This window comes from Pseudophryne corroboree, chromosome 9, assembly GCF_028390025.1.
Source record: "Pseudophryne corroboree isolate aPseCor3 chromosome 9, aPseCor3.hap2, whole genome shotgun sequence".
Lineage (NCBI taxonomy): Eukaryota > Metazoa > Chordata > Amphibia > Anura > Myobatrachidae > Pseudophryne > Pseudophryne corroboree.
Window position 1 is genome coordinate 325,654,497 of NC_086452.1, and position 16,118 is coordinate 325,670,614.

At 46.9% G+C, this 16,118-nt stretch overlaps 1 protein-coding gene across 1 annotated transcript in view; it reads left to right on the forward strand.

The window, feature by feature from the left end:
* Positions 1-16,118, forward strand: part of TAB1 (TGF-beta activated kinase 1 (MAP3K7) binding protein 1) — a 249,235-nt gene that overhangs the window by 224,339 nt on the left and 8,778 nt on the right. The window contains exon 7 of the mRNA XM_063940500.1: positions 2,812-2,923. Coding sequence (XP_063796570.1) covers positions 2,812-2,923 — 112 coding nt within the window. The remainder of the gene's footprint in view (positions 1-2,811; positions 2,924-16,118) is intronic.

Below are 16,118 nucleotides of genomic sequence, written 5' to 3' on the forward strand. Positions count from 1 at the left end.
AAAAATCAACGTTTGAAGTTTGCAAATGAACATATAGACAAGCCTGATGCATTTTGGAATAAAGTTCTGTGGACCAATAAGGTTAAAATAGAACTTTTTGGCTGGAATGAGCAAAGGTACGTTTGGAGAAGGAAGGGCACAGAATTTAATGAAAAGAACCTCTGTCCAACTGTTATGCATGGGGGTGGATCAATCATGCTTTAGGGTTGTATTGCAGCCAGTGGCACAGGGAACATTTCACGAGTAGAAGGAAAAATGGATTCGATAAGATTCCAGCAAATTTTAGATGCTAACTTGATGCCATCTGTGAAAAAGCTGAAGTTAAAGAGAGGCTGGCTTCTACAAATGGATAATGATCCAAAACACACCTCAAAATCCACGGTGGATTACATCAAGAGGCGTAAACTGAAGGTTTTGCCATGGCCTTCACAATCTCCTGACCTCAACATAATTGAAAATCTATGGATAGACCTTAAAAGAGCAGTGCGTCACAGACAGCCCAGGAATCTCAAAGAATTGGAAGACTTTTGTAAGGAAGAATGGGCAAAGATACCTCAAACAAGAATTGAAAGACTCTTGGCTGGCTACAAAAAGCGTTTACAAGCTGTGATACTTGCCAAAGGGGGCAGTACAAGTTATTAACTCTGCAGGGTGGCCAAACTTTTGCAGACGCCATTTTTTATTTTCTGTTCTTTTGAAAGTGTAAATGATAGAAATAACATCAAACTTTTTTTGACATGTTATAAGAATGTCTAATCTGTAATTTGAAGCCTTTTGGAGATTTTTCCATCTTTCCTTGGCTTCTTTTTGCACATTAAAATTAATTTTTGCCTGGGGTGCCCAAACTTTCGATCCCCACTGTATAAATGGCAGTCTACCAGCTGATGTTAAGATGCTATCTCAGTTGGCACTTTATTGGGTTCTTTTCCCACTTTTACATGGACTTCTCTCAGGTTGCATTTTGTATAAAAGTCGTACTACTATGCTGCAAGTACTGCTAATTGGTATTTATAATTGAATCTCTCATTTCTCAAGTACGCACATTTGTGCAATGTATGTGAGTTTCATGAAACTCTCACAAACTTACTCCTAATAAAACTGAACCCATGGTGTGATTGTCGTTGATCATTTTAACTTAAGCCCAGTACACACGGGGAGAGATATGTGCTGAGTGATCTAGCACAGACCGCTTAGCACACATCTCTCCCCCCGCTCAGCACACAGCGCGATGTGTGCTGAGCGAGGGGAGGGACGGCGCTCATTTCACCCAGCAGTGAAATGAGCGACCTGCTAGATTGTGCCTGCTAGATTGCAGGCCAATCTGGAACCGGCGACTGTGCATCGCTATCGCTGGGGGGCATACACAAGGAGAGATCCATGCTTAACTTCTAAGCAATCTAGTCAGATTGCTAAAGGCCAGTACTGACGGGAGAGATGTGTGCTGAGCGATCTTAATACAGAACGCTCAGCACACATCTCTCCCCCTGCTCAGCACAGCGCAATGTGTGCTGAGGGAGGAACATGGGGACGCTCACTTCACACAGCGCTGAAGTGAGCAACCCGCTAGATTGACCTGCATCCAGGCTCTATGTAGCACCGGCGTAACACCGGCGCATCGCTATCGCTGTGGGCATGCACACGACAGATCCGTGCTTAAAATCGAAGCAATCTAGTCAGATTGCTTCGATTTTAAACACAGATCTCTCCATGTGTACCCCCATTTAGAATTTAAGCACAGATCTCTCCTTCTGTACCCCCCCTTACACTTCCAAACAAGCTGTTCATTCTGATAGGAATTGCAGGAGTGGGTACAGTTCACCAAAATACAATGTCCTGTGTTTTCACAGAGACAAAATTGAAATATGAGCTTGGATAAAAACGTAGGTACACTTTAGTGACAAATGTTGTGAAATATGTTCGAGTTAAAGTTCAGCCTTCACCTCTAAACTGTTACCATCTGTTTGTGATTTCCTTTAAATCTATCACCTTCATTTTCTTGCGCACTTCAGTAGTCTGTATCTGTGAGTCTCAAGTGACTCTGGAGTGAGTGCAGTATATACATCTTACTTATGCTACATTATGTTTTTATTGTGCTTTGTCCCTATACTTCAATAACAATCTTTATTTTCAAATCAGATTTTATGTTTATAAGCATAGGGGCTTTATTTCCAATATTAATATTATAATTTTAAATTAAATATACTCTTTTGACCATTTCATAATATATCAGAATTAATAAACTGATATAATAAACTCATTCGGCGGTACGTAATGACGTCTGAGTTTGCTGGAGGTGCAAGATGCTGACCAAACTCAGACGGGTTGTTCAGAACACTTAAAATGATGTAGAAAGGGACAGGCTATGTCATGCTGTTAGATAAAACGTCTGACGGTGTATGCATCAGCATAAGTAAACTGCTTATGTATCACAACAAATCGTAAGTGATCCAGTAATAATACAATTTCACCCGACAATGAGTGAGTACATTTGGGAATGCACACGTACATATCTAAAAACATAACATAACACCAGTACTTATGACTTGTATTTTATATACTATACATATGGACAATCTGTGAGATTAAGTAAATAAAGTTGTATGTATTGGGTGCTTGTGAGTGCTACTGCTTATACAGATTCAGGTTCAGTCTGGCTATTACATTTGAGGAATGTTTGTTAGGGTGCAGTACCTTTTTATGTTGGACAATAGCAAAAGTAGGCATATGGCTAATATCTTTCTAACCACATATAGTAGGATCATCTTTGTTTGTGTAGGATTAACTATTGGTGTGACTTCTTTATCTTCACAGGTTTAGACACAACCAAGATAAAACAGGTGGGTCTGATTGGAGGCCAAACAAGCACCCGCAGAATTGGGGATTACAAGGTCAAGTATAACTACAGTGACATGGAATTGTTGAGGTGAGGAAGCATCCCAGATGGAGTTCTAGTATGTTCCACATGTTTTAGTTCATACTGAGATGGCACAAAATAGTGCTATAGTGACTCTACAAGTCTCAGGCTGGCTACACATCTGCAAAAAAAACCTTCTAATCAAGAAGAAACGGGCGCTTTTTATGGAGTCGCTGCACCAAGCAGCTGCTGAAATAACAGGAGGGTCATGCCTGAGAAATGCACAAAATACAAAGATTAGCAGCGCTAAATTGAAGTGATTGGATAAATGTATTAATAACAATATCTCAATTTATTAGGTTAAAAATACTTAATTGAAAAAGCATCTTAAAAATAATTAAAACAATTATATAACCATTTTCTCCTCATATGTCAGGTATGATAGAATGAATACACCTTTTTCAGTTCTCATGTATATAAAGCTGCAATTTTTGGGGTGCAGCGAAACGCGTCAGTGAACCCTTTTCATCACCTATCAGTTCCTGTGACCAAGTTTGAATGTCTGGACCAACCCCGGATCCACTATCAGCCCAGCATTGCACCTTAAAGAGGACAATTACACCACCCACCGTTTTATAATGAGGAAGCCTTTCCACCTCTAATTACGGTGACCGGTAACAATTCTACTGCCAAATTGTGCTGACACTATTTGCATCCTCTTTGGGACTAGTGGACTTTCCTGGGTATTAATTAGAAACAGACACCAATCGGTCTAACTGCAAACAAATATACATGAGAACTGAAAAAGGTGTATTCATTCTATCATACCTGACATACAGTATGAGGAGAAAATTGTTATATAATTGTTTTAATTATTTTTAAGATGCTTTTTCAATTAAGTATTTTTAACCTAATAAATTGAGATATTGTTATTAATACATTTATCCAATCACTTCAATTTAGTGCTGCTAATCTCTGTATTTTGGCTACACATCTGAATAGTGTGTAGCCAGCTGATCCGACAGGCGACGGGACTTTGCATCGGCAAGTACATACACCAGTGATTCCCAAATTTTTTGAATCACGGCACCCTATCAGAATTTGTTTCATGACACCCCTAGACCAAAAGTTTTTTATTGAGGAATTTAGAAAAAAATATTACATTTAAGTAAACGGTGTTTCTCTTACGTCCTAGAGGATGCTGGGGACTCCGTAAAGACCATGGGGATAGACGGGCTCCGCAGGAGACATGGGCACTTTAAGAAAGAACTTTAGGTATGGGTGTGCACTGGCTCCTCCCTCTATGCCCCTCCTCCAGACCTCGGTTTACTACTGTGCCCAGAGGAGACTGGGTGCATTACAGGGAGCTCTCCTGAGTTTCCTGAAAGAAAGTATATTTGTTAGGTTTTTTATTTTCAGGGAGCCTGCTGGCAACAGACTCCCTGCATCGAGGGACTGAGGGGAGAGAAGCAGACCTACTTCTGTGAGTTTCAAGGCTCTGCTTCTTAGGCTACTGGACACCATTAGCTCCAGAGGGATCGGTACGCAGGTCTCACCCTCGCCGTCCGTCCCAGAGCCGCGCCGCCGTCCTCCTCGCAGAGCCGGAAGATAGAAGCCGAGTGAGTATGAGAAGAAAGAAGACTTCAGAGGCGGCAGGAGACTTCAGATCTTCACTGAGGTAACGCACAGCAGTAAAGCTGTGCGCCTTTACTCCCGCACAGCACACACAAACGGCAGTCACTGTAAGGGTTCAGGGTGCAGGGGGGGCGCCCTGGGCAGCAATAAAACCTCTTTTCTGGCAAATGTATATATATATATACAGCTGGGCACTGTATATATAAAGAGCCCCAGCCAGGTTTTTTTCGATATTTGAGTGGGACAGAAGCCCGCGACCGAGGGGGCGGGGCTTCTTCCTCAGCACTCACCAGCGCCATTTTCTCCACAGCACAGCGCTGAGAGGAAGCTCCCCGGACTCTCCCCTGCTTATCCACGGTGAAAGAGGGTTTTAAAGAAGGAGGGGGGGTACATAATTGGCGCAATATACAGATTACAGCGCTATCTGAGTAAACATATTGTGTTTTTTCCTGGGTCATTAGCGCTGGGTGTGTGCTGGCATACTCTCTCTCTGTCTCTCCAAAGGGCCTTGTGGGGGAACTGTCTTCAGATAAGAGGATTCCCTGTGTGTGTGGTGTGTGTCGACATGTCTGAGGTAGAAGGCTCTCCTAGGGAGGAGGTGGAACAAATGAATGTGATGTCTCCGTCGACAACGCCGACACCTGACTGGATGGATATGTGGAATGTTTTAAGTGCTAATGTGAATTTATTGCACAAAAGATTAGACAAAGCTGAGGCTAGGGAACAGCCAGGGAAGTCAACCCATGTCTGTCCCTATGTCGCAGAGACCTTCGGGGGCTCAAAAGCACCCACTATCCCAAATAGTAGACACTGACACCGACACAGATTCTGACTCCAGTGTCGACTACGATGATGCAAAGTTATAGCCAAAAGTGGCTAAATGTATTCGATATATGATTATTGCAATAAAAGATGTTTTGCATATCACAGAGGAACCCGCGGTCCCTGACACGAGGGTACACATGTATAAGGGAAAGAAACCTGAGGTAACCTTTTCCCCTTCTCATGAGCTGTACGAGTTGTGTGAAAAAGCGTGGGAATCTCCAGACAAAAAACTGCAGATTCCCAAAAGGATTCTTATGGCGTATCCTTTCCCGGCAAAGGACAGGATACGGTGGGAATCCTCCCCTAGGGTGGACAAAGTGTTGACACGCTTATCCAAAAAGGTAGCGCTGCCATCCCAAGATACGGCTGCCCTAAGGGATCCTGCTGATCGCAAGCAGGAGGTAACTTTGAAGTCCATTTACACACATTCTGGTACTTTACTCAGACCGGCTATTGCGTCGGCTTGGGTTTGTAGCGCTGTAGCAGCGTGGACAGATACCTTATCAGCGGAGATTGAGACCCTGTATAAGGATACTATCTTATTGACCCTAGGACATATAAAAGATGCTGTCTTATATATGAGAGATGCTCAAAGAGACATTTGTTTACTGAGTTCTAGACGCCATGTCGATTTCTGCTAGACGAGTCCTATGGACCCGACAATGGACAGGTGATGCCGACTCAAAACGACATATGGAGGTTTTAACTTACAAGGGTGAGGAATTGTTTGGAGAAGGCCTCTCGGACCTGGTCTCCACAGCTACACTTGCCTTATATTCCCTCACAGCCTAAGAAAGCGCCACATTATCAAATGCAGTCCTTTCGGTCACAGAGAAACAAGAAAGTACCAGGTGCGTCCTTTCTGGCCAGAGGTAAGGGCAGGGGGAAAAAGCTGCCCAACACAGCTAGTTCCCAGGAACAGAAGTCCTCCCCGGCCTCTACAAAATCCACCACATGACGCTGGGGCTCCGCTAAGGGAGTTCGCCCCAGTGGGGGCACGTCTTAGACTTTTCAGCCACATCTGGGTTCACTCACAGGTGGATCCCTGGGCAATAGAAATTGTTTCTCAGGGTTACAAGCTAGAATTCGAAGAGGTGCCTCCTCGCCGGTTTTTCAAATCGGCCCTGCCGGCTTCTCCCCCAGAAAGGGAGTTAGTTTTAAATGCAATTCACAAATTGTATCTTCAACAGGTGGTGGTCAAGGTTCCCCTACTTCAACAAGGGAGGGGATATTACTCAACCCTGTTTGTAGTCCCGAAAACAAACGGTTCGGTCAGACCCATTTTAAATTTAAAATCTCTGAACCTATACTTGAAAAGGTTCAAATTCAAGATGGAATCGCTCAGAGCGGTCATCGCCAGCCTGGAAGGGGGGGGAGTTTATGGTATCCCTGGACATAAAGGATGCTTTCCTTCATGTTCCCATATATCCAACTCATCAGGCGTACCTGAGATTTGCGGTACAGGATTGTCATTACCAATTTCAGACATTGCCGTTTGGGCTTTCCACGGCCCCGAGGATTTTCACCAAGGTAATGGCGGAAATGATGGTGCTCCTGCGCAAGCAGGCTGTCACAATTATCCCGTACTTGGATGATCTCCTCATAAAAGTGAGATCAAGAGAGCAGTTCCTGAGCAACGTGTCACTTTCACTGAAAGTGTTACAGCAACACGGCTGGATTATCAATATCCCGAAGTCGCAGTTGGTTCCTACGACTCGTCTGACTTTCTTGGGCATGATTCTGGATACGGACTAGAAAAGGGTTTATCTTCCGATAGAAAAGGCTCAGGAACTCATGACCCTGGTCAGGAACCTATTGAAGCCAAAACAGGTGTCAGTGCATCACTGCACTCGAGTCCTGGGAAAGATGGTGGCATCGTACGAGGCCATTCCCTTCGGCAGGTTCCATGCGAGGACCTTCCAATGGGACCTACTGGATAAGTGGTCCGGGTCACATCTACAGATTCATCGGATGATCACCCTGTCCCCCAGGTCCATGGTATCTCTCCTGTGGTGGCTACAGAGTGCTCACCTTCTAGAGGGCCGCAGGTTCGGCATTCAGGACTGGGTTCTGGTGACCACGGACGCGAGCCTCCGAGGTTGGGGAGCAGTCACACAGGGAAGAAACTTCCAAGGACTTTGAACAAGTCAGGAGGCTTGTCTTCACATCAACGTCCTGGAGCTGAGGGCCATATACAACGCCCTTCGTCAAGCGGAGACCTTACTTCGCGACCTACCAGTTCTGATTCAGTCAGACAACATCACCGCAGTGGCTCATGTAAACCGCCAAGGCGGAACAAGGAGCAGAGTGGCAATGGCAGAAGCCACCAGGATTCTTCGCTGGGCGGAAAATCATGTAAGCGCACTGTCAGCAGTGTTCATTCCGGGAGTGGACAACTGGGAAGCAGACTTCCTCAGCAGACACGACCTGCATCCAGGAGAGTGGGGACTTCATCAGGAAGTCTTCGCACAGATTGCAAGTCAGTGGGGACTGCCCCAGATAGACATGATGGCGTCCCGCCTCAACAAAAAGCTGCAGAGGTATTGCGCCAGGTCAAGAGACCCTCAGGCGGTAGCTGTGGACGCCCTAGTGACACCGTGGGTGTTCCAGTCGGTTTACGTGTTTCCTCCTCTTCCTCTCATCCCAAAGGTGTTGAGAATAATAAGAAAAAGAGGAGTACAGACAATTCTCATTGTTCCAGATTGGCCGCGAAGGGCCTGGTATCCGGATCTGCAGGAGATGCTCACAGACGATCCGTGGCCTCTTCCTCTAAGGCAGGACCTGTTGCTACAGGGGCCCTGTCTGTTCCAAGACTTACCGCGGCTGCGTTTGACAGCATGGCGGTTGAACGCCGGATCCTAGCGGAAAAGGGCATTCCGGTTGAGGTCATTCCTACTCTGATAAAGGCTAGGAAGGACGTGACAGCTAAACATTATCACCGTATATGGCAAAAGTATGTTTCTTAGTGTGAGGCCAGGAAGGCTCCTACGGAAGGATTCCATCTGGGCCGTTTCCTTCACTTTCTACAAACTGGAGTGAATATGGGCCTAAAATTAGGCTCCATTAAGGTTCAGATTTCGGCCTTATCCATTTTCTTTCAGAAAGAATTAGCTTCTCTCCCAGAAGTACAGACTTTTGTGAAGGGAGTGCTGCATATTCAGCCTCCTTTTGTACCTCCGGTGGCGCCTTGGGACCTTAATGTGGTGTTGAGTTTCCTTAAGTCGCACTGGTTTAAACCACTTGAAACGGTGGAGTTAAAATATCTCACTTGGAAGGTGGTCATGTTGTTAGCCTTGGCTTCGGCTAGGCGAGTGTCGGAATTGGCGGCTTTGTCTCATAAAAGCCCCTATCTGGTTTTCCATATGGATAGAGCAGAATTGCGGACCCGTCCTCAATTTCTGCCTAAGGTGGTGTCATCTTTTCATATGAACCAACCTATTGTGGTGCCTGTGGCTACGCGAGACTTGGAGGATTCCGAGTCCCTTGATGTGGTCAGGGCTTTGAAAATTTATGTGGCCAGAACGGCTAGAGTCAGAAAAACAGAAGCACTGTTTGTCCTGTATGCAGCCAACAAGGTTGGCGCTCCTGCTTCTAAGCAGACTATTGCTCACTAGATCTGTAACACAATTCAGCAGGCTCATTCTACGGCTGGATTGCCGTTACCAAAATCGGTCAAGGCCCATTCCACTAGGAAGGTGGGCTCTTCTTGGGCGGCTGCCCGAGGGGTCTCTGCACTACAGCTGTGCCGAGCTGCTACTTGGTCGGGTTCAAACACCTTTGCAAAATTCTATAAATTTGATACCCTGGCTGAGGAGGACCTCCTGTTTGCTCAATCGGTGCTGCAGAGTCATCCGCACTCTCCCGCCAATTTGGGAGCTTTGGTATAATCCCCATGGTCCTTACGGAGTCCCCAGCGTCCTCTAGGACGTTAGAGAAAATAAGATTTTAAACCTACCGGTAAATCTTTTTCTCGTAGTCCGTAGAGGATGCTGGGCGCCAGTCCCAAGTGCGGACTACTCCTGCAAGGCTTGTATATAGTTTTGCTTACTAAAGGGTTATGTTATAGTTTCATCGGTCTCGGACTGATGCTATTATGTTCTCATACTGTTAACTGGTTAGTATATCTCAAGTTATACGGTGTGAATGGTGTGGGCTGGTATGAATCTTGCCCTTGGATTAACAAAAATCCTTTCCTCGTACTGTCCGTCTCCTCTGGGCACAGTTTCTGTAACTGAGGTCTGGAGGAGGGGCATAGAGGGAGGAGCCAGTGCACACCCATACCTAAAGTTCTTTCTTAAAGTGCCCATGTCTCCTGCGGAGCCCGTCTATCCCCATGGTCCTTACGGAGTCCCCAGCATCCTCTATGGACTACGAGAAAAAGATTTACCAGTAGGTTTAAAATCTTATTTTCTCTAACGTCCTAGAGGATGCTGGGGACTCCGTAAGGACCATGGGGGGATAGACGGGCTCCGCAGGAGACATGGGTACTTTAAGAAAGACTTTGGATCTGGGTGTGCACTGGCTCGTCCCTCTATGCCCCTCCTCCAGACCTCAGTTTGATACTGTGCCCAGTGGAGACTGGGTGCTTTCAGGGAGCTCTCTTGAGTTTCCTGTTAAGAAAGTATTTTAGTTAGGTTTTTTATTTTCAGGGAGCCTGCTGGCAACAGACTCCCTGCATCGAGGGACTGAGGAGAGAGAAACAGACCTACTTCTCTGAGTTTCAAGGCTCTGTTTTCTTAGGCTACTGGACACCATTAGCTCCAGAGGGATTGGTACGCAGGCCTCATCCTCGCCGTCCGTCCCAGAGCCGCGCCGCCGTCCTCCTCGCAGAGCCGGAAGATAGAAGCCGGGTGAGTATGAGAAGAAAATAGACTTCAGAGGCGGCAGAAGACATCTTGATCTTCATAGAGGTAACGCACAGCGGTGAAGCTGTGCGCCATTGCTCCCATTCACCTCACACACTGTGGTCACTGTAAGGGTGCAGGGCGCAGGGGGGGCACCCTGGGCAGCAATAAAAACCTCTCTAATGGCAAAAGTACATATATACATGTACAGCTGTACATGTATATAAAGAGCCCCCGCCATGTTTTGGGGAATTTTGAGCGGGACAGAAGCCTGCCGCCGAGGGGGCGGGGCTTCTCCCTCAGCACTCACCAGCGCCATTTTCTCCACAGCACAGCGCTGAGAGGAAGCTCTCCGGACTCTCCCCTGCTTACTGACGGTGACAGTGGGTTTTTCAAGCGGGTGGGGGGGGGGGGGGGGCACATAATTGGCGCATATACTTTCATAACAGCGCTACTGGGTAAACATTCTGTGTTTTTTCCTGGGTCATATAGCGCTGGGGTGTTTGCTGGCATACTCTCTCTCTGTCTCTCCAAAGGGCCTGGTGGGGAACCTGTCTTCAGAAAAGAGCTTCCCTGTGTGTGTGGGGTGTGTCGGTACGCGTGTGTCGACATGTATGAGGTTGAAGGCTCACCTAAGGAGGAGGGGGAGTGTATGAATGTAAGGTTTCCGTCGGCAGCGCCGACACCTGACTGTATGGATATGTAGAATGTCTTAAGTGCTAATGTAAATTTATTGCACAAAAGATTAGACAAAGCTGAGGCTACTGAACAGTCAGGAAGTCAAACCATGTCTGTCCCAATGTCGCCGGGACCTTCGGGGTCTCAGAAGCGCACACTATCCCAAATAGTTGACACAGATACCGACACGGATTCAGACTCCATTGTCGACTACGATGATGCAAAATTACAGCCAAGAGTGGCTAAATGTATTCGATATATGATTATTGCAATAAAAGACGTTTTGCATATCACTGAGGAACCCCCTGTCCCTGACACGAGGGTGCACATGTATAAAGGGAAAAAGCCTGAGGTCACCTTTCCACCCTCACATGAGCTGAACGAATTATGCGAAAAAGCTTGGGAAACCCCAGACAAAAGACTGCAGGTTCCCAGAAGGATTCTTATGGCGTATCCTTTCCCGCAGAAGGACAGAATACGGTGGGAATCCTCTCCTAGGGTAGACAAAGCATTGACGCGCTTATCAAAAAAGATAGCGCTGCCATCCCAAGATATGGCTACCCTCAAGGATCCTGCTGACCGCAAGCAGGAGGTTACCATGAAGTCCATTTACACACATTCTGGTGCAATACTCAGACCGGCAATTGCGTCGGCCTGGGTTTGTAGTGCTGTTGCAGCATGGACAGATTCCTTATTAGCGGAAATTGAGACCCTTGATAAGGATACCATTTTAATAACCCAAGGGCATATAAAAGATGCTGTGTTATATATGAGGTATGCTCAAAGAGACATTTGTTTACTGAGTTCCAGAATAAACGCTATGTCTGTTTCTGCTAGGCGAGTCTTATGGACCCGACAGTGGACGGGTGATGCCGGCTCGAAGAAGCATATGGAATTGTTACCTTACAAAGGCGAGGAATTATTTGGAGAAGACCTCTCTGACCTCGTCTCCACAGCTACGGCAGGTAAATCTAATTTTTTGCCTTACGTTCCCTCACAGCCTAAGAAAGCGCCTCATTATCAAATGCAGTCCTTTTCGTTCAAATAAAAGTAAAAAAGTACGTGGATCGTCCTTTCTTGCCAGGGGTAAGGGCAGAGGAAAAAAGCTGCACAACACAGCTAGCTCCCAGTAACAAAAGTCCTCCCCGGCCTCTGCAAAATCCACCGCATGACGCTGGGGCTTCCCTGAGGGAGTCCGCTCCAGTGGGGGCACATCTTCAACTTTTAAGCCACATCTGGGTTCACTCACAGGTGGATCCCTGGGCAATAGAAATTGTTTCTCAGGGATACAAGCTGGAATTCGAGGAGGTGCCCCCTCGACGGTTTTTCAAATCGGCCCTGCCAGCTTCTCCTTCAGAGAGAAAGTTAGTGTTAGATTAGATGCGATTCAAAAATTGTATCTTCAACAGGTGGTGGTCAAGGTTCCCCTACTGCAACAAGGGAGGGGATATTACTCAACCCTGTTTGTGGTCCCGAAACCGGACGGTTCGGTCAGACCCATTTTAAATTTAAAATCCCTGAACCTATACTTGAAAAGGTTCAAGTTCAAGATGGAATCACTCAGGGCGGTCATCGCCAGCCTGGAATGGGGGGATTTTATGGTATCCCTGGATATAAAGGATGCATACCTTTATGTTCCAATATATCCACCTCATCAGGCGTACCTGAGATTTGCAATACAGGATTGTCATTACCAATTTCAGACGTTGCCGTTTGGGCTTTTCACGGCCCCGAGGATTTTCACCAAGGTAATGGCGGAAATGATGGTGCTCCTGCGCAAGCAAGGTGTCACAATTATCCCATACTTGGACGATCTCCTAATAAAAGCGAGATCTCGAGAGAAATTACTGAACAGCGTGTCACTTTCATTGAAGGTGTTACAGCAACACGGCTGGATTCTCAATATCCCGAAGTCGCAGCTGGTTCCTACGACTCGTCTGACCTTCTTGGGCATGATTCTGGACACAGACCAGAAAAGGGTTTTTCTTCCAACGGAAAAAGCTCAGGAACTCATGACTCTGGTCAGGAACCTGTTGAAGCCAAAACAGGTGTCAGTGCATCACTGCACTCGAGTCCTGGGGAAGATGGTGGCATCATACGAAGCCATTCCCTTCGGCAGGTTCCATGCGAGGACCTTCCAATGGGACCTACTGGACAAGTGGTCCTGGTCACATCTACAAATTCATCAGCGGATCACCCTGTCCCCCAGGGCCAGGGTATCTCTCCTGTGGTGGCTGCAGAGTGCTCACCTCCTAGAGGGACGCAGGTTCGGCATTCAGGACTGGATCCTGGTGACCACGGACGCGAGCCTCCGAGGTTGGGGAGCAGTCACACAGGGAAGAAATTTCCAAGGTCTTTGGTCAAACCTAGAGACTTGTCTCCACGTCAACGTCCTGGAGTTGAGGGCCATATACAACGCCCTACGTCAAGCGGAGGCATTACTTCGCGACAAACCAGTTCTGATCCAGTCAGACAATGTCACCGCGGTAGCTCATGTAAACCGCCAAGGCGGCACAAGGAGCAGAGTGGCAATGGCGGAAACCACCAGGATTCTTCACTGGGCGGAGAATCATGTAAGCGCACTGTCAGCAGCGTTCATTCCGGGAGTGGACAACTGGGAAGCAGACTTCCTTAGCAGACACGATCTGCATTCGGGAGAGTGGGCACTTCATCAGGAAGTCTTCGCGCAGATTGCAAGTCAGTGGGGACTGCCTCAAATAGACATGATGGCGTCCCGTCTCAACAAAAAGCTAAAAAGGTATTGCGCCAGGTCAAGAGATCCTCAGGCGGTAGCTATGGACGCCCTGGTGACACCGTGGGTGTTCCGGTCGGTCTATGTATTTCCTCCTCTTCCTCTCATACCCAAGGTGTTGAGAATAATAAGACAAAGAGGAGTGAGAACAATCCTCATTGTTCCAGATTGGCCACGAAGGACCTGGTATCCGGATCTGCAGGAGATGCTCACAGAAGATCCGTGGCCGCTTCCTCTAAGACAGGACCTGCTGCAACAGGGGCCCTGTCTGTTCCAAGACTTACCGCGGCTGCGTTTGACGGCATGGCGGTTGAACGCCAGATCCAAGCGGGAAAAGGTATTCCGGATGAGGTCATTCCTACGCTAATAAAGGCTAGGAAGGATGTGACATCTAAACATTATCACCGTATATGGCGAAAATATGTTTCTTGGTGTGAGGCCAGGAATGCTCCTACGGAAGAATTCCATCTGGGCCGTTTTCTTCACTTCCTACAAACTGGAGTGAATTTGGGCCTAAAATTAGGATCTATTAAGGTTCAGATTTCGGCCTTATCCATTTTCTTTCAATAGGAATTGGCCTCTCTCCCAGAAGTACAGACGTTTGTGAAGGGAGTACTGCATATTCAGCCTCCTTTTGTACCTCCGGTGGCGCCTTGGGACCTTAACGTGGTGTTAAGTTTCCTTAAGTCACATTGGTTTGAACCACTTAAAACGGTGGAGTTGAAATATCTCACTTGGAAGGTGGTCATGTTGTTAGCCTTGGCTTCGGCTAGGCGAGTTTCGGAATTGGCGGCTTTATCACATAAAAGCCCCTATCTGGTTTTCCATGTGGATAGGGCGGAATTGCGGACTCGTCCTCAATTCCTACCTAAAGTGGTCTCATCTTTTCATATGAACCCAACCTATTGTCGTGCCTGTGGCTACGCGTGACTTGGAGGATTCCGAGTCCCTTGATGTGGTCAGGGCTTTGAAAATTTATGTGGCCAGAACGGCTAGAGTCAGGAAAACAGAAGCACTGTTTGTCCTGTATGCAGCCAACAAGGTTGGCGCTCCCGCTTCAAAGCAGACTATTGCTCGCTGGATCTGTAACAAGATTCAGCAGGCGCATTCTATGGCAGGATTGCCGTTACCAAAATTGGTTAAGGCCCATTCCACTAGGAAGGTGGGCTACTCTTGGGCGGCTGCCCGAGGGGTCTCGGCACTACAGCTGTGCCGAGCTGCTACTTGGTCGATGTCAAACACCTTTGCAAAGTTCTATAAGTTTGATACCCTGGCTGAGGAGGACCTCCTGTTTGCTCAATCGGTGCTGCAGAGTTATCCGTACTCTCCCGCCCGTTTGGGAGCTTTGGTATAATCCCCAGGGTCCTTACGGAGTCCCCAGCATCCTCTAGGACGTTAGAGAAAATAAGATTTTAAACCTACCGGTAAATCTTTTTCTCGTAGTCCGTAGAGGATGCTGGGCGCCCGTCCCAAGTGCGGACTACTTCTACAAGACTTGTATATAGTTATTGCTTACATAAGGATTATGTTATAGTTTCATCGGTCTTGGACTGATGCTATGTTGTTTTTCATACTGTTAACTGAGGTAGTATATCACAAGTTATACGGTGTGATTGGTGTGGCTGGTATGAATCTTGCCCTTGGATTAACAAAAATCCTTTCCTCGTACTGTCCATCTCCTCTGGGCACAGTTTCTCTAACTGAGGTCTGGAGGAGGGGCATTGAGGGAGGAGCCAGTGCACACCCAAAGTCTTTCTTAAAGTGCCCATGTCTCCTGCGGAGCCCGTCTATCCCCATGGTCCTTACGGAGTCCCAGCATCCTCTGCGGACTACGAGAAAAAGATTTACCGGTAGTTTTAAAATCTTATTATTTATGTCATCCTTGGGTTCAGTTGTGGCGACGGACAGGATTTTGTGATTGACAGCCACCAGTACTGGTTTTGCCTGTTACATTGACCATAAATAATTTTAAGTGGTCCTGGACCGTTAATGCAAGGCACCCCTGCAGGTGTCCCAGGGTGCCCAAGCACACAGTTTGAGTACCACTGGCATGCACACTTTCACAATACAGTGATACTGCGGTGCACTGTAGGATACCATGCTGCATTCGTGCAGCACGGCCTACCAATAGATATCATGTGGGAGCGTGCATATCGCAGGTACATCCTGACCGATCCAGCCATTATGCTGTTCTGATTTGGCTGGAAATTGCATATAGGTCCGAGATCGTTCTAGTGTGTACCCACCCTAAATGTGTCTTTGGAGCTCGGATTCATAATGATTATATTGCCACTACAATAGTAGTATGCTAATTTGGTAGTCGTCTCTTCCCCTAGACCCCAATACAGACTGTATCAGGTAGGTTTCGGCACTTATGTGACTAGATGTATTTAGCCTAGAGAAGGAATAAAAAAGTGGTAAGTGCAAGGTGATAACGCACCAGCCAATCAGCTCCTGTCATCTTTCAAATCCGTAATGATTGGCTGGTGCGTTATCACCTTGTACTTATCACTGCTTTATTCCTTCTCCA